The sequence below is a fragment of the Canis lupus genome, chromosome 4, assembly GCF_003254725.2.
Source record: "Canis lupus dingo isolate Sandy chromosome 4, ASM325472v2, whole genome shotgun sequence".
NCBI classification, from domain to species: domain Eukaryota; kingdom Metazoa; phylum Chordata; class Mammalia; order Carnivora; family Canidae; genus Canis; species Canis lupus.
The window spans coordinates 53,546,297-53,572,939 of NC_064246.1; the positions used below are offsets into that span (position 1 = coordinate 53,546,297).

At 41.5% G+C, this 26,643-nt stretch overlaps 1 protein-coding gene and 1 pseudogene across 2 annotated transcripts in view; one reads left to right on the forward strand and one right to left on the reverse strand.

Annotated features, from left to right (window-relative positions):
- Window positions 1-19,371, forward strand: part of TIMD4 (T cell immunoglobulin and mucin domain containing 4) — a 33,343-nt gene extending 13,972 nt beyond the window's left edge. For both annotated transcript variants that reach the window (XM_025434635.3, XM_025434637.3), the window contains 4 exons: window positions 14,303-14,349; window positions 15,611-15,704; window positions 16,926-16,965; window positions 18,082-19,371. In XM_025434635.3, coding sequence (XP_025290420.2) covers window positions 14,303-14,349; window positions 15,611-15,704; window positions 16,926-16,965; window positions 18,082-18,166 — 266 coding nt within the window. In that variant the 3' untranslated portion in view covers window positions 18,167-19,371. The remainder of the gene's footprint in view (window positions 1-14,302; window positions 14,350-15,610; window positions 15,705-16,925; window positions 16,966-18,081) is intronic.
- Window positions 5,979-6,061, reverse strand: LOC112652065 (U4 spliceosomal RNA; annotated as a pseudogene).
- Window positions 19,372-26,643: the final 7,272 nt, after the last annotated feature.

Genomic DNA, 26,643 nt, shown 5'->3' on the forward strand with positions numbered 1-26,643 from the left:
TATGTGTCAGGTGCTGTATTAACAGTGTTTAATGTGCATTTTCTGATTTAAGTCTCACAGTGACCTTCTGATCAGGTCAGATATTAATCCCCATTTTTCAGACAAAGAAATGGAGGGTCAGAGAGTTTAGTAGAGATGCTGACACCTATTGAAGTCTCTCTTTGTTTTTTAACACTGTGCATGTTGAGGGCATTACTTCATTTGACTTTTCACAAAATCCTAGGAGATAGATACCATTATTGCCTCCATTTCAGAGTCTGTGAAGGTTGTCTAACTTATCTAGTAACTGGTGGCCTGGGTTTAATTGTATCTGTTCAACTGTGATGCCACTCTGACACTGTGCTGTGCTGTTTCCCTCCCCACCACATCCCGTCCACCCAGTCTCCTCTCTGGGGCCACTTATAGAGTAAGTCAGAATTAGTCCTACTTCTCTATTCCTGTGAAAATGGTTTCAACTCATTTCAGAGGGCCCATATGCCTCTGTGGGATTTCCCCCCTACCCCGGGTAAATATCCCCAATTCCTTCTTCATTTCTTCATGTAATTTTGCATGGCAAGCCTTCCATTGATGAGAGCTGGTTTAAATCCTTCAAGAAGATCTGATCAAAAATTGTTATTCCCTAAAATTAGAGTGACAACTCTTTACCCTCACTCTGTGGCTCCCTAGACTGCAATTCAGAGATGTGGAGGGACTTGCCCAAGATCACATAGCTGAGCAGAGGGAAAGTTGGGACTAAAACCTAGACCCTAGAGATTTTAAACTCTTTCCTGGGTGGAGTTGTCTGTGGATGGGCTGGAGGGTGGTATGAATCCCCTGAAATTACATATATAATTGTGTATATATATATGTGCACCCACATCTTTTGGAGGGAAAAGTCCAGAAGATTTCTTGAGATTCTCTAAGCATTCTGCAAAACTCTAAATGGTTTAGAACCATAATTCAAACACAAACAAACAACAACAATAAAAACTCTCATAGGTTTCTACCCCTAGCTAACAAGAATCTGTCCAAGGAATACAAACTCTGATCCCTCAAAGTGATTAGATACTCAAATCATTCCATCGAGCCCAAGGATTAATTTCATTTCTTGCTTGGCAGCAGGAATGTGTGAAATGGTCCCAAACTCTCTCCTGGGGAGGGACCCTGCAGCCCTAATCACAGGGTTTGGGATTAAGTCTTCCATTGATTATACCTCTGGTCCTTCTACAGCTTCCATAACATCTCAGATCTTTTCTTTCCAGTCTTTTCTCCTTATCGTCTCCCAAGTAGCATTGAGGGAGGGCTGAAAGAGCTCTACTGTGGGGTCTGAAGGCTCAGGCTTATATTTAAGTTCTGCCATTTTGCGTGTGTGTGTGTGTGTGTGTGTGCGCGCTGTTTTGGGGGTTTTTGCTTTTTGTTTTTTTCCCAGAACCTCGGGTGAGTTACTTGTTTTATTCTTTTCTAAATCTCAGTCTCCTCAAAATGTACAGTGAAGATAATAGTAGTATTTATTTCATAGGACTATTCAGTGAGGAAGTACATGAGACAGATGTCTAGGCCCTAAATAGGGGCTAGTAAATGATAGTCATCATGCTAGATTCTTACTTGCTCTCATCTTTACACCTCTGCTGCTATTCCTACTCACACACTTTCATCTGTAGGCTGCTCCAGCAGGGTGACAAGGGGCTACGTCCACCAGCTCCCAGTTGACTTGCTGTTCCTTATAAGTATACAGACACTTTTTGGTTTTAGAATTTTTATTAACTGCTAATCACATCAGGGAAACAGCCAATGAGTGACAAAATTGCAAACTTGGGGAAGTTACAAAAGCTTTTAAAATCTCACAGTAGTAATTCTCTACTTGCTATCGGAGTAAATCTGAGATTCTGAAAGTTCTTCACTAAATTCATTTTAGATAGCTCTACAGATTTCTCAATTACTGGTTTTATTCCTACTTCTGTACACCTTTATCTCCTGCCTCTTAATTGTTTTTTCCCCCTCACAGTGTTCAGTCTAGGGAGGCTCCACTCTATAATATAGGCTTGGAAATCAAGTCATAGTAGAAAAAGAGCTGTGGTTGAGTGTGTCACAGGAGAGCTTCCAGATTCATGTTATTTCTTTTATAAGACAACTCCAAGTATGTATCTTCTGCTTCAGTGTTCTCTCCACTTTTAAGGCATCTGCTGCAGACATCATTTGAAGAAGTCCTACCCAGGCTGGCAAATCCTTACCTCCACTCTAAGGCTGCCTAGAAATGGAGCTCAGAGATGTGGAGTAACTTTCTCAAGAAGGAAAGCTGAGACTAACACGCAGGTTTCAAGGGGTTTAAACTTGTGTTTATGAACTCGTAGGGAGGGGTGTTCTCTGAAGAAAACTGGGAAACCAAGAAGATGGGAAACTGAGACCCAGAACAGGATTGTGAGTTGAGAGCCCTTGCAGTGACTTGGGAAGCAAACTGAGACCAGAGGCCAGGTCTCCTGATCCCATGTAGAGTTGGCCTTTGTTCTAGGACTGGCAGCCACTGTCTCTCAACATAGCTTCCCTGAGGGAAGATTTCATATTTGCTCCTAAAGTATTAGGATTCACTTTTTCTCAGTTCCCAGATGGATCATTATACTCATCACCAGCATAAAGTCAAAGCTGTAGAACAATTGCAAATTATGCACGAGGACTTTGCCGTCAATCCAGTAATATTAGCAAGAAATGTACATGCTTTGATAATAATATTTCCCTTTTCTTAAGATTTTTACAGTAACTTTTTCTTGGTCCCAGAGTAGGATGGTAAAAGAAAGCGGGGAGGGAACACTTATAGAAAGATCTGCTCCATTACTGTATCTTTCTGTTTTACAAAGTCATCCCAAGCTTCATGGTCCAGAGCAAATTGACCTATCCATGGAGTCAAAGGAACAAAATGGTTGGAGATGGGATTTTCTGCTTTTATCTTGGCATTTGATTTGGATACATGGAAATAGGTAACATGATTTTTGGTAAGAGCCTTTCAAATCTGTCATTCATTAAGCTTGGCTGATTGAGTTGCCTCTCTATACATGGCACAGGAATGAATAAGTTGTGACCTCCACTCTAAAAGGGGTCACAGTTTAGTGGGATGGACAGGCTGTGCATAGCAAACAATCATCCGGTGGGTTTTGTTTTGGGAAAAGAGTAGGGATAGATATCCTCCTTGGATGAGAACATTTAATTGTGTAGGAAAGGGTGAATAGGCAGATAGAATGGCATGAAAAAAGAGAAAGGGACTTGACAAGAGCATGAAATCTTTGGAGACTGTCTAATAGTCTAGTTTAAGCTAATGGAGACAGGAGGCAGAGAATGGTCTAGGTTCTTAGAGGACCTGATTGATGGGCTGAAGAATTTAGATTTTATTCCAGGGTCATAGGGAACAATTCATGTTTTCTGGGTAGGGAATGACATTTCCAATTCAGTTTTAAGAGACCTGCTCTGGTAAGAGTGTGGAAGATGTATGAGAGAGAGCAAGCCTGGGGGCAGAGAGGCTACCTAGGAGGCTCTCACAATAATTCAGGCTGAGGATGAGTGTCTAGACTAGAATGATGGCAGCAGTAACTACAGAGAGGGGACAGAATCAGAGCCACTTTGGAGTTAAGATCTAGAGGACTTGGTAACCGGAGTAAGAATGAAGGATGACAAATTCTATGTATTTTGGGAAATTAGATCATTGTGACAGGTTAACTAGTTGGGAATCCCAAGAGGAAGAATGAAATCTGGAAGAGCTGGAGTTCAAAGGGCCCCTGAGGAATGTCCAATAGGCAGTTGGAAATGTGAGGCTGGTTTAATTTATGGATGCCTGGATGGGAATGGGTGTTTTTGACGATTGGTACCTACCTCTGATCAAGTAATAATTCCTGTGATTCACATTATAATTGCTGAACAGGGAATTGCTACTAAAAGAATACTTTAATACAGATTATCTCATAAGGGAGAGTTCAGGACTGTAGATACAATTGGGGGAATCACTGATAATCCACGCTCATCGAGGAGTCTGCCCCTCACTCTCTCCCTCTGCCCCTCTTCTCCCACTCCCCTCTCAAAAAAATAAATAAATCTTAAAAAAGAAAGAACATAAGAAATTTGCCAGAGTTTGAACTCTGAGTCTCTTGGCTCTTGAAACTGAGCTCTTAAGCACTTTATTATATTGTTTCATCAGCACAGAGGTAATTGAAACTCCTGTGGAATCACCTAAAGATATCATGTGGGACGAAGAGGGAAATGAAGAGGTGTGAGCCCATAAAGGAGCAACTACACTGGGAGAGGAGGCAGAGGGGGAGACAATAAAAGTAGGAAAGAATCCAGGAGTTTAGGAGTACAGAGAGGGCTGGGCTAACAAAAGTTATGGAGGGTGTAGTTAGGTGTTAGGAAATTCAGAACGCTGGTCAAGTAGGATGGGGCCCTTAGGTGTCTGTGAACTGTGACAGGAAGACTGGTGAACCGTGTTAGCTCTGTGGGTGGATGCACTGAAGACCAAGATGAGCAATTGTTAAAAAATGAATGGTAGGTTTCTTTTAAGAAGCTTGAGAATGAGTATTTAGAGAAGGAGATAGTGAATGGAGCAAGGTTGGTCCTGGTGTAGAAGAAGGGAACCCGTCAAAAATCAGGGAGATAGGGTTTGGTCTAGAAATGGAGGTAAGAGCAAAGGGAGTAAAGATAGAATAAATGAAGGTGTGAAACAATCAATCTGATCTCATGTTGACATCCCAGGGAGACAGGAGAACACTGAGGAACGAAGACCTTGAACTTCAAGGTCATCCAGTCTATGTATAGCAAGACCTGGCCATGGGCTGGAAACACAGGGTGCTTAGTAAAAATACAGATTGCTCGAATCTACCCAAGACTTGTAGAATTAGAGTCTCTGGAAGTGCGTCCAAGAAATTGTTGCTTAACAAACTTCCTCAGGAGATGCGTTTGAAGCCAGCCCATCCCTGACACCAAGAAGGCATTTAGGATTTGCTGGTGTAGCGCATGCTCCTTGTTCTACATAGAAGGAGACTGAGGCACAGAGCCTTAAAAAAAGTTCAGAGAGAAGTGGGAACGAGGCCCCAGGTAAGACCCTCCCCTGGCTCTCAAATCAGAGCTCTTTCCCCCACACTGCACTATTCTATTAAAAACAAAATTGAGCCGTGTCAGAACTTGACTTTTCTGGGTCCTCAATTGATCAAGGACATAAAGCAGTTGTAGGGGGAATTATCATTTTCAGTACAAGTTCAGCAGAAGGAACAGAAGAAGGCAGGGGAATGAAGCAAAGCTCATTTACACTCACAAATGCCGTTGTTAGGAGGAAAGAAATTGGATGCAGTTGATTTCAAAGTCAACATTTTTCGTGAGGCCTTAGCCCATTTGTTTTCTCTCTCACGGCCACGCTGTTCACAGGCTCGAATCAGTTGGTAGGCCGGCGGTCTGAGGATAAAGGCCAAGGACAGAAAATGGATTCTCATGATTCTTCTCACAATAGCACTCTATACCAACCGTACAAATGATATTTTTTCATTAATAAAGTCGGGGATTGAATCTGTGTAATTCTAACATCTAACAGCTCACCTTCAGAAAGGTCAACCAAATAAGAACAAAGAGGGCTGCCAAGCTTTAAGAGAGATCCGACCGTGGTAAAGCAAACAGTGAGAAAGAAGTAAGGTACCAGCCACTGAAATGGAACGTGGAGCCAGTCCTAAGATGTATCCTCGTTAACGGATAAGCAAGCGAGCTGGGTGACCGCGCTGCAGACCAAAATGTTCCTCCGACACTGAGCTAGGCACTGGAGAGATCTCTGGTCTCACAGAGGGTAGGATAAATGGCACACCTCAGCAAGTTCTGTGAGAAGATGAGCATCCTTTCTCCCACCTTGAACAAGTCATTGACTAAAGGTAGCTCAACCCTTTGGAAAGAGCCTCCCTGCACTTGTAGTCTGTTGAACCCTGGGATCCTTAGCAGCACAGCAGGGGCAGGGGGCAGACATGGAACATGGAATCAGATGTCATTGGGAAAAGTTTTCAGTCAACAATAATTATGCCTCAGATAAACCTCACTGGTTCTAATACTGCCACTGAGCAAAGCTTTACTGTTTACTAGAGATCATTACTAGCTATGCAGTCTTGGGCAAGATATGGGATCTCTGAGTTTCATTTTCCTCCTTTTTCAATAATTCTGCCCAAGTTTACTTTATTTACCCCAGTAGGTTTATTTTGAAGTTCAAAGGTGATAATGAATGTGGAAGTGTTTTATGCACTTTCAGCTGCTTACATTGTGCTCATCATCATCATCATCATTAATCATAGTTAAGAGTCTCCTTTCTAGAAATCGCACCCATCAGAGCAGCCAAAGGTTAGGGTTCCATTCCAAATGGATCTCTTCGTATTGTGCCATGAAATAGCGAGATCATTCACTCTCCACCACTGATTTTCCCATAGCAAGTGTATGTGAGCCCTTGCCGCATTTTGCAAAGGCTGTAGAGCTCAGAGGAGAAGAGCTTGGGCTCTGCAGGTAGGTAATCCTGGCTCTGAGATTTGCTCTCTCCTCTCCTAGCTATGTGACTCGAGCAAGGCATCTGACCATCTCTAGACCACAGGATTCTCACTGTGCAATGAGAACAATAACAGAATCTACTGCAGAGCATTTTCTGAGATCAAACATGAAAGTATTTGGCATTGTGCCTGGCATGTAGTACAGCTAAGTGCTTGGTATATATAAGTAATAATATATTTATTATTATTGTTCTTGTTGTCTTTGATATTTCTGAGGTTTCTTGGTAAAATGAGGACTTTGCCACCTCTCTGAATCAAGATATATTGATCAGCTGGGTGTAGGAAGAGCAGTGCCAGACATTGCCCTTCAGAGAAGAGTCCAGGTGGGGAAGGATTCGGGATGGGCTCTTATTTCTCCCTCATTGAGACCCTCAGATATTGATTGGCACATGAGAGCAGCAGCTTGAGGTGATAACCCTGGGCTCTCAAAATGATGATGACATTTTTGTTGGTGGGGCATCCTTGGAGGCAGTGAAAGCTTGGGGCAAAGTTTGGAATTCAGTGAGTCTTAAATAATGGTGTTCTGTAGTCCCTGGTTTCCTTCTGTTATCTCATCTGCATGGAATGTAAAGTCATTTTATCATTCCTTCTGCTTTAGGAATGGAACCACAGTGGGTGCCAACACAATTTGTTCTCTGTTCCCTTCCAAGGTAAAAAAAAAAAAAAATGGTCCTCACCCAATTTTGCCCCTGGTGCTAAGGAACACCTGACTCACGTATGTAATGGTTGATGTATTTAAGTATATAGTACTCTTTTTGATCATTGCACATATTACAAACATTCAGTGGTCTCCAAAATTTAAAGGAAGTCTGTGAACTCAATTAACGTGCATTTCTATTTTCAAAAGTCTTTTTGAAATTCCAGATCTGCATGAGTGCTTCCTGGCAAGTTCAGATAAACATGGGTTCTAGTTATTTTGCTTGTTACTTATTGCTGTGAAATCTTGAGTAAGTGAAACTGTCTCTAGATTTTTAGTTTTTCTCTTGATGAAAAAAGGGGGGGGTCAAAGAGGATAATTTCGAATTCTTTTCAGGTCTAAAATACTCGGATTTTGGGATCTATCCTCTTTCCTTTGGATTTTTTAAGACCATACCACCAGTAGTCCAGAAGGGGGCAGCATAAGCCAGATGCTGCCATGAAAGAACCGCTGTCACTTAAAAATTCTATGTGTTAAGATTGTATCATTGAGTTGACTTATATCAGAACTAAATTTGTTTTAAAAGTAGAGACAGATGAATCCTTGTGTCTCTGAATTTAATGATGAGTCAAGATATGTAGTATCAGTTTTAAAATATACCAACTGAGAAGATAAAGTGCTTTTATTTCTAGTTGATTTCTGGCATGAAGCCCACTGGCTAGAGAGTTTATATTTTCAAATAGGATTTTAATATATTCTTTTTCTTTTCTCTCAGAGTGGTTATAGTCAGGATTTTTTGAGTCATTCAGAGTTGGGTTCAAATTTCCTTTTATTATCTTTGTTATCCTGGGTGAGTGATTTAAACATTTTGAACTTCAGTTCAGTCTGTAGAATGGATTGTATAAACATTAAATCAGATCATTTATTTGAAGTGCTTATCACTGTGCCAAATAATTTTGAAGTATATTTATGCCCAGTGGGATGGGAACAGGGGTGATATTCAAAATGGATTTTAAAATATTTTCTTACCTAAAAATTCAGTGCCATTCCAGATCGGCACATAGCATATAGTTTTATTTCAGGGAGTAGGTTTGAGTCCTACTACCTTAGGCATAGCCACCTTGAAGGGGATGTCTCATCATCCTAGGATCTGAAGTTCTAAAGGTTTTAAGATTAAAATTATGCTCTGATAACTACACCAGAAGTCAGTAAACTTTTCTTGTAAAGGGCCAGATGTACCTATTTTAGGCCTTACCAGCCATGTTATTGGTCTCAACTACTCAGCTTGGCTCTTGTAGTGCAAACGCAGCCAGAGGTAACACATGAACAAATGGGTACCACCAGGTTCCAATAAAAGTTTATTGATGGATATGGAGATATGAATTGCCCATAGTTTACATGTGTTATGAGTTACTCTTTTTTTTTTTTTGGTTTTTCTTCAACCATTAAAAAACATAAAAATTATTATTAGCTCTTAGGATGTACAAAAACAGGCAGCAGAGTGGATTTGACCCTGAGGCTGTAGTTTGCCAACCTTTAATCTATATCATTCAGATATAGGACACATTCTTTAGAAAGAGCAGATGTGAGTCTATTTCAACAGGGCTCTTCCAGCATAGGCACTGAATATTGCTTCCTGCTCTACTAGATTGTAAGTCCTTTAGAGGTAAAGGTAGTGTTATTATGTTATCATTTTAATATTTAAACTTTATTCTTTATGTTATAAAATAAATATGTCTTATAAAGGAAAATAGTTAAACAATATAAAGTGAAATTTCCTTGCATTCCAAATATTGTCTCTAACCCTCCACCCCAAATGATCAAGAGGAAGAAATAATTACTGCAACAGTTTGGTCTATATCCTTTCAGATCTTTTTCTTTTTCTTTTTAAAAAATATTTATTTATTTTTAGAGGAAGAGTGAGCGAGCGAGTGAGCAAGCAAGCAAGCAGGGGAGGGGCAGAAAAAGAGGGAGAGAGAGAATCCCAAGCATTCTCCATGCACAGTGTGGAGCCCAACGTGGTGCTCGACACCAGGACCCTGAGAGCTTAACCTGACCTGAAATCAAGAGTCCAATGCTTAACCGACAGAGCCACTCAAGCACCCCAGATCATTTTCTTTTTTTAATGATACAGTAACATCTATCATTATTTTTTTTACGAACATTTAAAAAATTTTACAATCTTTTTAAACCTGCCTTAACATTTATTCAACAATTTTTTTCAACAAATCTTTATTGCAAAGCCAGTGTGTAACATGCATGCATACATTAGATTGAACCATATGAAATGCTGACACTTAAACCACTTTTTAAAAAATTTTTATTTTGAGGCAATTTTAGATTCAACACAAACGTGCAAAAATAGTGTAGAGAAATGTATATATTCCTCCAGCTTCCCTCAAACATTTCACATGATTATAGCACATGGTCAAAGTAGGAAATTGACATTGGCATAATACAATTAACAAGTCTACAAACTCTACTTGATTTTACTGGTTTTTGTATGCACTCATTATTTAAAAACAAGCAAACAAAAAAGCCCATTTCTGATCTACAAAGAAGTGTATATATGTCCTGAACTTCACTGTATGCCAGTACTCATATCTAGGGGTGTGTCTTTCACTAATAGCATCACTCAGCTCTTCTTTAGCTATGACTTCATGGGTTTCTAATAGTGATCTTCAAAGTTTCACCTAGAAGGTCACTGTGGCATTGCTTCAGAGAAATTATATACTCTCTGAGAGTTTGCTCCTGACTCAGGCGTCTTGTGGAGTTTCTAGTGATTAATATGTCATATATATTTTACAATTAAAATTTTCTCATTTGAGAAAATTTAGAAAGTATACAAAGTACTAATAAAATTTTAATTGCCTATAGTATTTCCACTCAAAGTCAGATGTATTTAGTCTTGCAGTATTTTTTAGTTTTCTTTGTGGAGCAAGAGGTATTCCTCCACAAAGGTTTGCGTGCTCTTAAGTATTTACATACTCATTTTCCTATACTTTGCATCCTTTTTTAAAAAAATTATTGTGAAATGATCATTTTCTCGGGTCATTCAAAGTCTTTGTAAATAGGCATCGAGAAATATAAAGGTTAAAAAGGCATTGCTGCAGTTTCAGCATTTTCAGATGAATAAACTGGCTCAGAGAGAGGAAATGTCATGCCCAAGGTCACGCATCCAGGAAATGTGGAATAGATTGTTACTCGATGACAGTGAAGTATGGAGGAGGCCTAGATGCACTGTTGCAGCACTCCAAGGTCTGGGGTTAAGTTTTGCAGGAATTCCATTTCACCAGAGTACTCAAGAACTCAAGAGCCTAAAATTAAGCCAGCAAACCAATTCACTAATTTACAGTGATAACTCTGCCAAGAGGGTCCATATTTAGGTTTTTTAAAAATTTTGTATTTATTTATGATAGTCACACAGAGAGAGAGGGAGAGAGAGGCAGAGACACAGGCAGAGGGAGAAGCAGGCTCCATGCACCGGGAGCCCGATGTGGGATTTGATCCCGGGTCTCCAGGATCGTGCCCTGGGCCAAAAGCAGGCGCTAAACCGCTGTGCCACCCAGGGATCCCCATATTTAGGTATTTTTTTAATGTAAATATATTCTCACTCTGTAGGCAAATCTAGTGTTAATCAGAAGTATTGGTGAGTCCATAGACCTGGGAAAAGTGTAATTAAGTTGAAGATTCTTTTATTACTATTACATGTTAATTAATTTCTCTGAGATAAGTAACATATATATATATGGTGAAGGTACAAAGTGTACAAAAAATTTTTTAAATGAAAGGCAAATCTTCCTTTCATCCCTTGCTCATCACCAGGGCTGCTGTTCTTATGGAAGATCTTAATGACCACTGTGTCTCTGTATTAATTTTCCAGGGATGCTGTAAAAGTTTACCAGAAATGTAGTGGTATGAAACAACAAATTTATTATCTTATAGTTTTGGAAGTCAAAAGTCCTAAAATTGAAGTGTCACCTGGCCATACTCTCTCTAAAGTCTCTAAGAGAAGATCTTTCCTTGCCTCTTCCAGCTTCTGATACCCCCAGGATTCCCTGGCTTGAGGCCACCTCCCTTCAATCTCTGCCCATCTTTACAAGTCTTCATGTATGTCTCTCCGTGTCTTCTTCAATCTTTATAAGGACATCTGCCATTGGATATAGGGCCTATCTTAAATCTAGGATGATTTCATCTTAATATCCTTAAATTAATTACATCTGCAAAGATGCCCTATTTCTAAAAGGTGACAGTCTGAGGTTCTGAGTGAACATACCCTTGAAGAGGACACATTCAACCAATCACAGTTCCCCACTCACAGAATTGCTTTTCTTACAAGTTTGGGGCAGGGGGGGCATCTCCTTTCCCTCCTTTCCCTGAATGTGCTTGTTTTAGAGTTCAGGGTCTTGAGAGTATAAGGGCCAAGATAGCACAGAAGACACAGAAATAAGTAGTCTTCACTTGTCTACCTCCTCCCCTAGCTGTTAGAATTGCTATGTTTCACAAGGAAAAAAAAATCACCATACACCTGTGTTTCTTGTCCCTATTCAGTGTTTAACAGTGTCTAACACTGTGGCTTCAAGGTGCTTCCCATTGGGGCTTTTGGCATTTTCAGAAGAAAGAAGAAAGAAGAAGAAGAAAAGGAGAAGAAAAAAGAAGAAGAAGAAGAAGAAGAAGAAGAAGAAGAAGAAGAAGAAGAAGAAGAAGAAGAAGAAGAAGAAGAAGAAGAAAGAAGAAGAAGAAGAAGAAAGAAGAAGGAGAGAAGGAAGAAGAAAATGAGGAGGAGCAAGAGAAGGAGGAGGAAGAAGAGGAAGAGGAAAAGGAGGATGGAAAGGAGGAAAAGATGGAGGAAAAAGAAGAGCAGAAGGAAGAGGAAGAGACAGAGGGAAAGGAGGAGGAGGAGGAGGAAAAAGAGGAAGAGAAGGAAGAGGAGGAGGAGGAAAAGCAGGAGGAGGAGGAAGCATAGAAGGAGGAGGAGGAGGAGGAGGAGGAAGAGGAAGTAGTGCTTAGTATCACTCAGCAGTGTTTATGTTTGCAAAATGTCTCTCCCATTAGACAATTCCAGTTTAAAATACAGATTAGCTCTGACAAAACTGACCTAGGCTGACTTTGCTCTTTGATGGTTTCAATTTCGGTTTTATCTATCACAAATGATTGTAATACTATAGGATTTTGACAGATCAAGGGTAGGAGTTTTGAATTCTTACCTGCAATTTCCAGCTCTAGGGAATAACAGCAGAGAGAAAAACAACAGTAACTGCGTTGTAGGATATGAAAACATACTGAATTTTCCCCTCAGAGTCTTATGCTCGCAGGCATTCAACAAGTCACTTTCCCTGTTGAACAAATAAGCTCTCTTGTACCAAATTATGAGCCTCCGAAAACCTATGGCATTTTTTTCTTATGCCTCAAGTGCAAGGAAGCTTGGGAGAAACATTGATCAATTTCAGTAATTATTTGCCTTGATTTTTATTATACTCAGGCCTTGTCTATGCTTGGCTTTACGTTCTGTGTCTATCAGCAGGTTTTACTGCATATATGATTTTATGTCCTTTCCAGGTGTTTTCTCCTGCCCTGGGCTCCATGACACTGTTCTCACTTTCTGCTCTCCGCTGTTCGTTTCTTCTGCTTCCTTCTCCTTTGCCTTCTCTGCCCACCTTTTAAGTGCTGGGGTTTTTTAGGATTCCTGTTCTTCTCTTTCTGGACATGTGGCCCTTGTATTTCTTATACTCTCAGAGGATCTTAAGTGCTTCATGGAGACTGATGGCTCCCACATCAGTATCTGCCACTCCAACTTTTCTCTAAGTTTGGTTTAGACTTGAATCCATCAGTTGCTCATGAGGCGAGTGGGGTTTTCGTGTCTCTCTTGGGCGCCTTACCCAAGGACTACAAATTTGAGCTTGGCACATTTCTCCCCCAGACCGATCCTTCTCCTCTGCTTCTGCTGTGCCCAGCCTTGGCCAACGGTTGGGCCGTGGCCCAGAGTCTCAAGAAGGAATCTACAAGTCATCTAAGATTTGTTTCTTTTTCACTACCACGTTCAATGTCCATATCCTCTTGATTTCCCTGCTAAGTATTTCTGGAATCTGCCTCTCCCTTCATTTCTGTTAGCTCTGATTTTCAGACCTGGGATCAAATGATAATTGATCATCTCATCTTGGCTATTTCTTTATCCTTTTCACAGGACTATAGCATATTTAAAATGTTTGTGGTTTCCCACTGTGGACAGAATTAAATGGAGACTTATCAGCATGAAACAAAGGCCTTCCCTGATTGGTTCCTACTCATCTCTATGGTCATCCCCTGCCACTCCCCACCCCTCATTTTCTGCCTTCATGGCTGCCTGTCATTCCACATGGAACCACTACCCTTGGCCGTTGAGGCCAAAATGACCTTCTGATCTTCCTTTAATGTCCTGTGAATTTCAGGACGGTGGGGTCATGCTGTATTCATCTTAATATTCTTGTGCTTAGGACAGTGCTTAGCCCAGTATGTCTCTCATGTTGAATTCAACTATCAATTATAAATAAATGAGTCCATGTCTCAGCTTAAACTCCATATTCTTAGGGACACTCACCCTTGATCCTCCAGAACAGGTCAGCCATCCTCATGATATGTCTCTGTATCTTGTGCTATTTATTCCGAGAGTGCTGAAGAATTATAACATTATTTTTTCAATTATTCACCTTATTTGTTTAAATTTGCCTTCCTGCACTAAGTTGTAAATTTTGGCAACAAGGTAGATGGTACAGTTAGCAGAGTACCTGGCCTATAATAAATGCTCATTTTGTTAACTGATAGACTGACATGTTTTCTTGCTGGATAAAAATCTTGAATGCATTGCTGGCACCTCCAGAAAATTTAGATCAAATTGCCTGCTGGCCTAATGCCCCATTCTACCCATCTAGAAAATGGAGATGTTCCTGTGGGATAATGTTGGATAGCAGATGAGCTTCAGATAAAACCATCTCAAAACAAATGTGTTGTAAATAAATTATACAAATAAAGAAAGATGAGATTAAAAGATTAAACACATCAACTAAAAATTTCAGATGAGCTTTGAAATGCCTATTTCAGGATGTGGTATTTTATTCTCCCACAGAAAATGTAAACATTTCTTCCCCTTTTTCCTTCCCAGCGATGGAGACGGAAATGCCTGTGCAAAACAAGGTTGAATCAGAACAGGTAAAATGTTGGTGAAGTATTTGAAGCGTGAGTTAGATTTTAAAAATCCACAATAGAGGTTTGCAGAAATGAACTGGGGAGGCAGATATATCTGAGCGGCAACTGTGGGGAAATAACTAAGCAATTTGTAGACTCGTGCTTTGTGCTCTTGGCAGAAATAATGTTTATATCGTTACCTCTATATGTGCAGATGCTTTGCAAAACAAAAAGAAAAAAAAGTACAAAAGCGTGGAAAAATCATTATGTGTGCCTTCTGCATGTCCCAGGATTAGTGACGTCCTGCAGGATCAACACTTGGCACCGGCACCCTTCTTATTTGTGGAGTGTACCCTTCATTAACTTTTATTATCACAAAAGTGATTCAAGTTGCTTTAAGTAAAAACTGCAGGCAACATCGACACCTATAAGGGAAAAGCGAAGGTCCCCCATCCCTTCTTTCTTTCTTCTCTTCTCCCTCCTCAGAGGCAGGTGTGCCCTCCTTGTTGCTGTGTTGGAGACAGGGCCAGGAAGGTGAGGAAGTGGAGCCTGGCCTGGGCAGCAGTGGCGGCATAGTCCCCACCAGAACTAGGTGCTGCCTGCAGAGCAGCACTCCTTCAATGATTTGGCATCAGGACCCCTTGATACTCACAAAAATCAAAACAGAAATTAAAAACAATGTTTATTAATTCATTTAAAAGCAAGAATAACAAGCAAACCCATTCCATGTTGACATAAATAACATTTAATGAAATACACCTGTATTTTCCTGGATGAAAAATATTAGTGAGAAAAATGGCATGAGTGGCATTGCTTTATAATGTCTGGCTACCTGGGAGACAGAAAGACATCAGCACATCATTTGTCATACAACCTCGGGGAAACCCCACTGTCCATCTCATGAGAGAATGATGGTGAAACTGGCAAATAATGTCTTGTGAAAATAATTTTGATCTCATGGGTCCCCTGGCTACACTTCGAGAACCAGTGCTACAGAACATTTGAAACTGAGTTCCATTTTCAGGCCCTGAAACCCACAGCCCAAATGCCTGATATCGAAGACAGGAAAATGTGGGGGTCTGGGTAAATGTTTCAAGTTTTCAGAGATTTTTTAAAAATTCTGATTTGTAAGGCTGCTTTGCCTTGATCTTGAGCCAGATTGGGCAAAATGGGGTGAGAAGGAGGGAAGCTGCTGGCGAGTGGAAGGTACGATTAAGACGGGAAAGTTGTGTGGGGGTGATGTTCAGAAACGACTGGCCCAATTGCTTTCCCTGTGTCGCATCAGGTAAAAATGGTCATCAACTCTGACCTGCTAATGATCATCGCTCCCTCCCTGGGATTTGTGCTGTTGGCGTTGCTTGTGGCATTTTTCCTTCGAGGTAAGCAGGGCGGCCAGGTGGGATGGTGGCCTTCAGAGCTGTGGAGGCTCCAGCAGGATCTGGGAATGGACTGATTCTGCTTCCTGCCCCTGTCTCCATCCCCCAGAGTCCCATTTCCATCCTTCATCTATCATCTTCCTGATGAAGTTTATATTTTGGAAAAGAAAAACAAAAACACCATCATTTACTGGACACTTTATCTGTGACAGTCCTGCTGCTCTATTCTTGTGTGTCTAACTCATTTCATCCTCATTACTGCCTTAAGTGAAAAGTGCTATTATTACCATTGTCTCGGAGTGGAGGAAACCCTGGCCCAGCCTCCTCCCCTGGCTAGGACTGCCCTAGGAAGAAAGCCGTGAATGATCTTGGGCTTCTTATCCCCTTAAAGCAAGCTTTCCTTACTGGGCCTCCCCAGATGGAACTCAGGGGAAAGTGAATCCCTTGAACTTCTGTGCAAAAGTTCTTGCATATTCATATCTGCATTTCTCTGGGGCAGGGTCCATAGTTATTATTAGATTCCCCAGCTGGTCTGTGACCTTGCACCTCCCCACCACCACCCCTCATCTTTAAAAAAATAATAATTTTAAAACACTGCAAAAAGGAGTCATGGAACAGAGTTTACAGTTGTCATGCAAAGTATAGGCATGTGACATCTGGTCCTACTGTAAAATGGGGGAAAATTGTTCTGTAGTTATTAACAGAAACTGTTTTGAGGTAGTAAATGAGGAAGTAAGACTGCAAACCATCCTGTTTGAGCAACAGTAGTGAAACTTGCACATTTCAATACCTGTCCCTAGTGAACCCTGATGAAGGAAATTTGGAATTTAGCAGGAGCCTACCATTAGCCTTCATACAAAGTCCTCATAAAGGCAGAAGGCGCTGGTCCTCATACAGTTTTGGAGTTTCTGAGTATGTCTCATAAGGAAGTGTTTTACAACTCAAGTGAGTGCTTCAGTTCTGGGTGGGCAAGTGACTTAAGAATGAAGCAGCTTAACACTATTGTCCACAACGTGGAAACAGCTGTGTAATGATGGGTACTGCCTTGGGGCCCAAAGAAGCAATCACTTGATCTGGGAAAAGGAAGCTTTCCCTGCCAAAACCAGTCCCTAAATTCTCACCTTTGGTCCAACTCTGCTTTTGGTAAGACAGCTTTAGGTTTTCCCCATGTTTCACATGTTCTAGCACAGCTACTCTGCTTATACCATGGCCTTGTCTTTTCAGGGAAAGTCATGAAATCCAGTTGGTTCCCGAAACACACACGGTAATTCATCTTGCATGACTGATTGTTGTAATGATTGTACAAGCTGTTACAAATGATTAGATACTACTCAGTAGTTTAATGATTTGTGCTCGTGTTCTGATTAAATGCAGGGTTGGAGAAGTGTGGCATTAGAGGTGAAAAAGACGTAGGATTTAGCTCACAGTAAGCTTTGTATTTGTTAACAATGTGTTGTTTGTCCAAAATATAAGTACAAAGGTAGGTTGCATTAATAGAAGCATGGCATGCAAAAGAAAGAAGGTGATATGTCTCTGTCGTTTTGCTCAGAATTCTTTGTTCAACTTTGGGCAATTCATTTTAAAAGGACATTGCTGGGCAGCCTGGGTGACTCAGCAGTTTAGCGCGGCCTTCAGCCCCAAGGTGTGATCCTGAGGACCCGGGATCGAGTCCCATGTCAGGCTCCCTGTATGGAGCCTGCTTCTCCCTCTGCCTGTGTCTCTGCCTCTCTCTCTCTCTCTGTGTGTGTGTCTCATGAATAAACAAATAAAACCTTAAAATAAAAGGACATTGTTAAAAAGAAGTTCACAGAGAAGAGAGTTGGCAGTATGGGGAATAAAAAAGATGTAGAATATCATTCCTGGGATTTGGTTTCTCTGCCCAATATTAGACCATCGGAGCAGGGGTTTTTTCTTTTGTTTTGTTTCAAATAGTTTGAAGAGTCTCTGCAAAGAGATTTTGGTTATCTGTCCTGTTCTATAGCTTTTTGGGAAAGAAATGAAAAGATTTGGTAAACTGTGAGGAATACTGTGCCTTCACTTAATTGTATCGATACCAAAATATCTATTAACAAATAAACATTAACAAGTAGGGAAACTGAGACTCAGCAAGGTAACTTTCCAAGGTCATAAACACGTTTCAATCTTGATTTTGTAATTTGTTAATATAGAAACATTTAGTTCCCTTATTAGGCTAGATTGGCAAAAGCCCTTTATCTTCTGCAGCGTCAGTTTTCTATCTGTGAATGGAAAGGCTTGGACCCGATGGAGTCTGAGCCCTTTTCACTCTAATAGCCGCTGTTAGTTGCCTTGTGATTTAGTCATATCTGGTTCTTTCTGGTCCTGGTGCTTCCCATTCTCAGACTCTATTTTCTTGTTACAGGCTGGACAATGTTGAAGGATATAAAAACAACTTCGATGACATGCAGCATGGAAGAGAAGACGAAGATGGTCTTTTCACACTCTAATGTGCCACTTTTTCTCAGGATTGAGGATGGGGGCATGATGCGGGAATTGTCAAAATAAGTCTTAGAATGTATTGGTTTTTTTTTTTTTTAAAGCCCCATCTATTATTCCATTGGTGTCATTGATCCAGTCTTGTTTTAATTTCACAAGTGAAAGGTACTTTAGAGACCCTTAGCACCTTTGCTGCCAGGCGCTTTAATCTCCTGGGTAGCATCCTGGTCAGTGATCTTCCAGAATGTGCTTGAATAATCTTGGTGATGGTGAACTCACCAGCACATCTAAAGGAGATCATTCAATCTCAGGGCAGTTCTGAGACTTCGAAATATTTAAAATGAAGTCTGTCTCCATATAGCATCTGCTTATACATCCTAGTTGAATTCATTGTGTTTACACAGAACATGTGTAATCTCTCTTCTCTCTGGCAGCGCTCCAGATACTGCAAGGAGAGCCTTGTCTGTCCAAATTGCCTTGCTTCTGAGATGCGTATTCTGGTCCCTTTTCTACCTAGTTGCCTTTGCCTCGTATGTATTTGTGTCTCTCTGTTTATGCCCAACTTTCAGAGGTTAGTGCCCCACTCCAGGTAAGGTAGGAGCAGCCCTGGGTCTGAACCTCATCAATAATGCAGGAAGCGATATAGAGAAGTATCCTGATTTTGGCTCACATTTCCTTTTTTGAGAAAAGAATCTCCCTTAACTAGGGCTCTGTGGGGGCAGGTGTATTGGCACAGAATCAGGAGTTTCCTGCGGCAGGAGGCAAAGGTCCAGGTGGAGGTGGTTGTCAGAGATTGCATTTAAGGAGGCATTTGCCTGGACTCCCATCGCAGCTTCTAAGCTGCACACCTCGTCTGCAGTCCTTCCCTTCTCCGATCTGTTCTCCATGCTGTGGCAGAGATCCTTTTCTAAATGCAGATCAGAAGGTCCTGTCTACCCATGGTGTTGGTGTTGAAGAAGCGCTTAGGCTCTGCCTGAGGCCGGGTGGCTGCCACAGATGAGTGAGGCATGGGGAAGTGCAGGGGCTATTCAAAGTGGAATGTTTGTGTCCACTTGAAGGCCTTAACATTCCAGCTTCGTTAGAATAATGCCCTGGGCAAGCAACACAGGACCATGGGCTGGAACAAGGTAATCGGTCTAAGACTCCAAAGTCCAGGAGGTATGATATGGGTTTTACCAAATGATGAGTTAATAAATATATAATTCTTAGGATGAGACTCCCTGGTCAGAGAAGATTGTTGGTCTAGTTATTCCTCTCTTTCCCTCTCTGTGCAATCAGGATGAATTGGTAGCCACCTACAAATAACTTCCTAATATCTAGGGCCCAGGAAAGGGGATCACTTTCCTTAGAGAGCTTAAAAATCTAAATGAGACAAAACATGCATGGGAAATGCAACAGAATAGAATCAGTGTTGACTTTCCATTTGCACAAGCAAGGACTTTGATGGAGATGTGGTTCTTACAGCTGATGTTTACATGGTGGTTCCACAATCAAACTTTGAGGATTTAGAACAACCTAATTCTTCAACCTTGACCCTGACCTTTCTAGGCTCAATCAGAGCTAATATCCAATCCTGAAAAAGCATTTGATATGGTCTAGGTACTCTACTAAATGTTTCAAACAAGTATATTACTGTTGCTTTTGGAGTTGAGCAAACAGAAACAGAGGCCAAGGAACATGCCCAAGGTCACATGGACCAACCCCCTGTGACAGAGCAGGGCCTTGAACCAGGCTGGAAGGACTCCACACACTTAACCACTACCCTATACCTCAGAGCAAGGGCCTTAATTTAACATTTCATACATACAGAACTGCAGTATTGGCCTGCATTGGTCCCAGATGGATTTTAGTTTGTTCAAATCCTGGGCGACCTGAGTGCTTTGATGGTTCTCCAATCCCAACCCCTTTATAGCTCAATCTTCCCTTGTCCCCATATTATTTACCCAGAATCTTATTTGCATTTGCAGAGGAAGCTGCAAGTGGAGAACCTGGCAGGAACCTTAATGAAGCCAGGTGGGACACATTTAAATGGGAATGTGTTGAACTAACTCATGAAGAGCTGGAGCCAGCTGTCAGCAGGCTTAATGAAAGGTTAACAGGAAGCCGGCAATGGGTGGCTGGGGAGACTCTTTGTCTCTCTAAAGAAAACAAAAAGTTGAGAAGTGAGCTCCCTGGGTGAAGGCAAGATCAGAAGGAGGAAGCCACTTATAACAAAAAGGCTGGGTCTCAAAATAGAATCATTTGGGTTTGTAAACATGGTATAGTCATTACAAAAAAAAAAAAAAAAAGAGAGAGACACTGAGTTCTCAGCTCTCTGAACAACAAAAGACAGTGAAGAGAAGTGTGTTGAAGTAAGATGAATGCTGATGTTGTTATCAGGGTCTTGGGCGTGCTGGAGATAGCTCATGAAATGGAAGATGGGTTTACTCTCCATCTGAGCTGGGAGAGTGCTGTTCTTTGATTGTATACTTTATCCGCGCTGCATATGGAGTGGGGGTGTGGAGGGTGTGTGCAGGAAGGATCCTGATACAACAAGCAGTTCAACTTCCGTGTTTTATCTGATGAAACTGAGGCCCAGACAGGGGGACTGAGTGATCCCAGGCTACACAGTAAACCAGTGCCAGAGCACAGGCCTAAACCATGTCTCCTGGACTTCTCTGTGGCCATGTCATAAACCTGTTCCTGGATTTTTCTAGGTCCACCTGGATCTGCTTGATTATTTACCATTTGGAGGTCACATTAAGTTCCTGATGTGAGCAACTCAGTATTTCTTTCCCTTGAACCATCTTACCCTGCACACCCTTGACCTTGTGCTGGATGGCTGTTCCCACAAAGAGGAATGAGAATGTAGAAGTGCAAAGCTAGGTTGTTCTGTTGCTTTTTGAAGAACACCACCATTACTAGGGTGACCAATTCATTCTGTTTTGAAACTCAAAGTCTCGCATTGCTGGGACCTCCTTCAGGATGACTATAATGACTATAACATATTTGCAAGTCCAGGCAAACTGGGATGATTGGTCCACCTAAGTCCATAACTAAACTAGAGATGGAAACAACTTCCTTCTGAGTTCTTGACTCTCTTGATCATTTTTTTCATTGCAAGTACCCAAGTGGAATTTAATTTGTTTAGATCAGTCTTTTTTTTTTTTTAAAGATTTTATTCATTCATTCATGATAGTCACACAGAGAGAGACAGAGAGGCAGAGACACAGGCAGAGGGAGAAGCAGGCTCCATGCAGGGAGCCCGACGTGGGATTCAATCCCGGGTCTCCAGGATCGCGCCCCGGGCCAAAGGCAGGCGCCAAACCGCTGTGCCACCCAGGGATCCCTAGATCCAGTCTTAAAATAGACCACTAGATTTAGGTTCTAGACCTTTGTTAACCAAAATGTAGGGCTCAGACCATGCGTGGTCATCACCTGGGAGCTTGTTAGCAGTGCAGAATGTCGGTCCCCATCCTAGAGCATGGGATCAGAACCTGCATTTTAACAAGGGTTTCCATGTTATCCATATGCACGTTAAAGATTGAGAAGTACTGGCCTAAAGTATTGATTTGCAACGTTGGCTGCATGTGGAAATCATATGGGGATTTCAATAATAAAAAATACTGATGTTTGACTTCCCTCTGAGATCCTGACTTTAATGGGCATGGGGAAGACCTGGCTTTCAGAAGTTTTTAGGCCACCTTGGATAACGCTAATGTGCAGCAATGACTGTAAGCCACTATTCTAAAGGGAGGGCAGCTCTGTGCCAGAAGGAAATGTTGCTAATTAATCAGGACAACTTTTGGCCTAAGTTATGAGTTTATGTGGGTCTAGTACCCCCACATGATTTTGCTCCAAGAAATGATCAATAAAATTGTTCAAGAAGATCTGAGGAGACACGATAATGACCTAAATGTCCCAATTACTATGGATGAGGCCCATTAAAGTAATTAAAAATCAAGATATAATATTTGGTCTGTGGAAAGTGATAATGAGAAAACAGAAAAGACAAATGGAGAAGGAATGTCTGGGGGTCAAGGTGGTGCTATTAATCTTTCAGAGACATCAGAGGGATAATGAGATGATGCTAAGATTATAAGAGAAACATGGGAGATTGGTTAAGTGGAAACCTTTGTTGCAGAATAAAGAATTTAGTAAAAAGGCAACTATTTGCCCTCTTGTCCCTAAAAATAATGGGAGACCCTCCTCAGGGCAAAGTCATACATTGTCTTAATAAGACTGTATTCAGCTGCAAGTAAGAGAATACTAAAAAGCAGTGACTTAAAGACTTTTAATTATTTCACATAACTAGAAATTTGGATGTAGGCTGTTTGAGAGTTGGTTCAGCAGCTTCACTGAAATGAGATATTAGAGTCTCTGAGTTCTTTTGGCTTGTCCTCATGGTTGCAAGATGGCTGCCATGGCTCTAATGTGCCTTCGCACAAAAGGATCTCAAGCAGGAAGGAAGGATGTGGAAGGGAATGAGACTTTGCCCTAATATGATCCTTATCCTTGATCAAAAAGGGAAATCTGCCATAGAGGTTACCAGGAGAACCTCCCATATATTTCATTGTCCATATACTTCACTTGATCACATGCCCATCCTTTGGCAAAGGGGAATGAAATATCCAGGACTAATTTACACCAATCATTACTCAGCCCCCAGGATGTACACATGGCCATTTAACCAAAACTTATAGTCAATCAGCACGGGAGAAACTGGGAATGGGTGTTGGGTCAACAACTTTGATTCCTGACACACTCACTCATCCATTGAAAGTGTCTTGGGTGTCTCCTATGTGCCAAAGGGCTCTGTTGGGTGCTGGGGTATAGTAATGAACTGAACAGACCTACTCCCTCTTCCCAGACAGCTTATAATCTACAGAGCCACTTTCATCTGTATTATGCATTTCATGATTCCAAATATTTGGATCGTCTTTAATGTACCTGAGAGGCAAAAAGAATCAAGGGATTTCAAAAAGATAAAAGTTTAGAAATTCTGTATACATACCTTCTTGAAGCTGGGGAACTGAATCTTTCATGCAGGTGTCAGGAGTCAATAGAGGAATGAGGCAGAAACTTTCAGCCCTAGTAGGTGACAGCAAATTACAACAAAAATTCTTAGCTACAGTGAAATTTTGTAAGTATGGCAGAGAGTAGACAGCTTGGGGTAAAACTCCAATGGTAGAATAAAGGAAATAACCTCTTCTGTATTTCTATGCTATTTCCTACTTTTCTAAGAATTTCCAAACCCATAGTACTCTGGGTCAGAGAAAGAGCATATCTTCTTTTGATAGGGGAGAAGAATGGAAGCACAGAGAGGTAAAGTCACCTCCTGTGTTCCCACCATAGTGAGCGAGACAGGACTAGAATCAAATGTTCTGATTCCTCTCAATCCAATGGATAAATATTTTTATAAGGTGCCTACTAGGTGCTTGAACCTAATAGCAGCACTAGAAGTCATCACTAATATTACTTCTGTATGTCAGGCACTATCCTAAGCACGTTGCATGCATTATTTTATATGATTGTAACAATCTCTCTCTGAGGGGGTTGCCAGTTTTATCCCTGTTTGACAGGTGAGGAAATGGAAGTTCAGCTTCATAAAGAAGGTAGTCTGCAGTTGAGCTGGTATTCAAACTCTGGAGCAGCTTCAGAGCCCATGTCCTCAACCCCTGCACTCTGGCCCTTCCAGGCATACAAAGTGCCTTAGTGATCTCTTCATGACTGTGACTCCCATGTAAAGTGGACAGGATTGCACTGGGGGGTTTTAGGTCTCTAAGTCTGTCTGATTGGACCAACCTGGAAATGGATAGGGGAGGGTGAAGGGCACAAAGCCAGAGGGTCTCACATTCTGGAAGAGACAGTTTAGCTTTACCTTCAAATGGGACTATCTATTCAGGCTCAGAGATTGAATAATCAGAATTTGGCACTTAACATATTCTATGACTTTGGCTCCCTCTCCCTTTAAGAATATACCCTGAGAAAGGAGACAACAAAGGGCCTGGGTCCTACTCTCCTGCAGAGCCCCTGGTCCTATCTTCCTCTTCCCTGCCTCGCCCTCATGCTGCCTCTTATCTCTTCTCTCTACCCTGTTTATCTCCGTTCCCTCCTCAGCTTCTTCCTTCCCTTCTGGTCCCTCAGCGATGCGTCTTATCTTCCTTCAGCAGCTCCATCAACAAAGTCCTATCAGTTTTTCTCCTGCTTCAGGATGCCTCAGCATCATTTTAATCTGTTCCTCTGAGCTTTGCTTTTCAATCTCTTCCCAAACTTAATCTCAGACCCTTCTTCACTTAGATGAAGAAAAGGCTGGAGCAAGATTACATTACCTGACAATACCTTCTGGCTCAGGGATCAAGATGATTAGAAAAGACAGCAGAGTCTTATTTCACCACTATGCCCTGGGTATGCTACGGTGAGACAAGTTTTTTAATTAACCTAAGACTCCCCATCAATTAATGCTATGACCTCCGCCACCAGCCCCCTGCTCCCCTGCCTTTAGAAAACAAAACAAAACAAAAACTGTTGAAAAATGTTGCAGCATGCTGGTGTATGGAAAGAACACAGGTCTCAGAGTCAAACTGGCCTAGAACCTGAAGTTGCTCTTAGTTAGCTGGGTGGCCCAGGACAAGTTGCTTGGCTTCTCTTAGTCTCAGCTTTATCGTTTGTAAATATGGAATAGTACTGGGACCCTCATAAGTAAGCACTAAATGGAGTAATACCAGTAAAGCATCAAATAGAGCAATACCAGTTGGCACAGGGTTTGGCACAGGATCGGTGCTCTACAACTAGTAGGCACTGTCCTTAGTTTACGCCGCAGCCCTAGTGCCTTGGCACAGGGTAGGTGCTCTACAACTAGTAGGCATTGTCCTTAGTTTACGCCGCAGCCCTAGTGCCTTGGCACAGGGTAGGTGCTCTACAACTAGTAGGCACTGTCCTTAGTTCACTCTGCAGCCCCAGTTTTAAGTCTCTGTTAATTGGAAGTTGCTGGCAGGACTTGCAAAGTCCCTCACTGAGGATACATACAGTGTGCTTGCAGAACTGGAATGTTGAGCCTGTGGGATTTTGGTCTATCTCAGGAGCTGCACATATGTCCCCTGATCTGGAGGTCTCATACATTAGCCTAAGAATCATCTGAGGGCATGTTAAGATGCAAACACCTGGGTCCACCCCCTAGAGATACTGATTCAGTGAGTTGGAATTGGGCCCTACCACCTGAATTTTTTATGATCTCAGTGGAGTTCTGAAAGCAGAGATCTATGGAGCCTCTGAGAGTGTGTCTCAGAGTCTCACATTCAAACAGTACTCATGGTAGCTAGCCTGATTCCTAACTGCTCTGCCCTGCCACAATTTCCTGGATTCTGACCCTGATTTTCCTTCGTGTGTCTTTGGACCCTGTGCTCAGCTCTGGTTTTGCTCTTTCTTCATTCACCATGATCAACCCCAGAACATTCTTACCCTCTGCCTCTATCCTCAGCTTCCCCTACCTGCCCAAGGGTTGCTTTGGCTTAATCTTGTCTATAGGTCATCTTTCAATTTCTTGATAATGCCCTTTGCACCAAGGTTTTTAATTTTAATCAAGTCCATTTTGTATAATTTTCTTTAGTTGCTTGTTATCTTAGTGTGACATCTAAGAGTCTATTTCTAAATCCAAAGTCATGAAAATATAGTTCTGTTTTCTTCTAAGCGTGTCTTGGTTTGATCTTATATTTTGGTCATTGGTTCACTTTGATTTGTATATAGAGTAAGGGAGGGAGTCCAACTTTATTTTTTTGAACGTGGATCCAGTTGTGCCAGCATCATCTATTAAAGGGATGCAACTTTTCTACATTGAATGGACTTGGAACTCAAATTTAATTTTATGTGTTTGAGAATACTAAGCATGCTTGTCTGATGATTCCACTCTTTGGGGTACGTTGGGCTCTGTTTCTGCTGTCCTTTGTCTCCTCATATTCTTATCATGGCATCTTATTTTTCTGTGTGCCTGGCCATCTTGATTGTATAAAGATTATTGCATTTGAAAATTGTGTGTAGGAATAATTTGAGTTCCAGGATACTGTGATCTTCTCCAGAAAGAACTTGCATTTGCTTCTGTCAGGCACTTTTGTGTGTCATCAGTCTTGGTCCACCATAACTCAGATTTACTGCTTAAAGTTCCATGGATTACTTAGATGACTTGAAGCCAGGTTGTAAGTTCATAAGAGACCAGAGTGACTGCTGGTTCATCCTTATCCTGAGGGAATAGCCCTTTTTGACCTAGCTAATACTGAGTATGGTTTATCAAAGTCCTTAACTTTGAGGAGTTCTGCACCTTGACATTTTTCATCTAACCACAGGCAGCCAAAACTACAAGTCAATTTTGCAGATATTTCTTCCAGATTAGAAAGCACTTCCAAAACAAAGGCAGCTTTGAGTTCTAGACTTTACATTCTGATTTAGCATATACATTGGTTTTAGGCCTAGTGATTTTTCATTATATTGTTAGCTCTTCGATATTTTAAAGGAC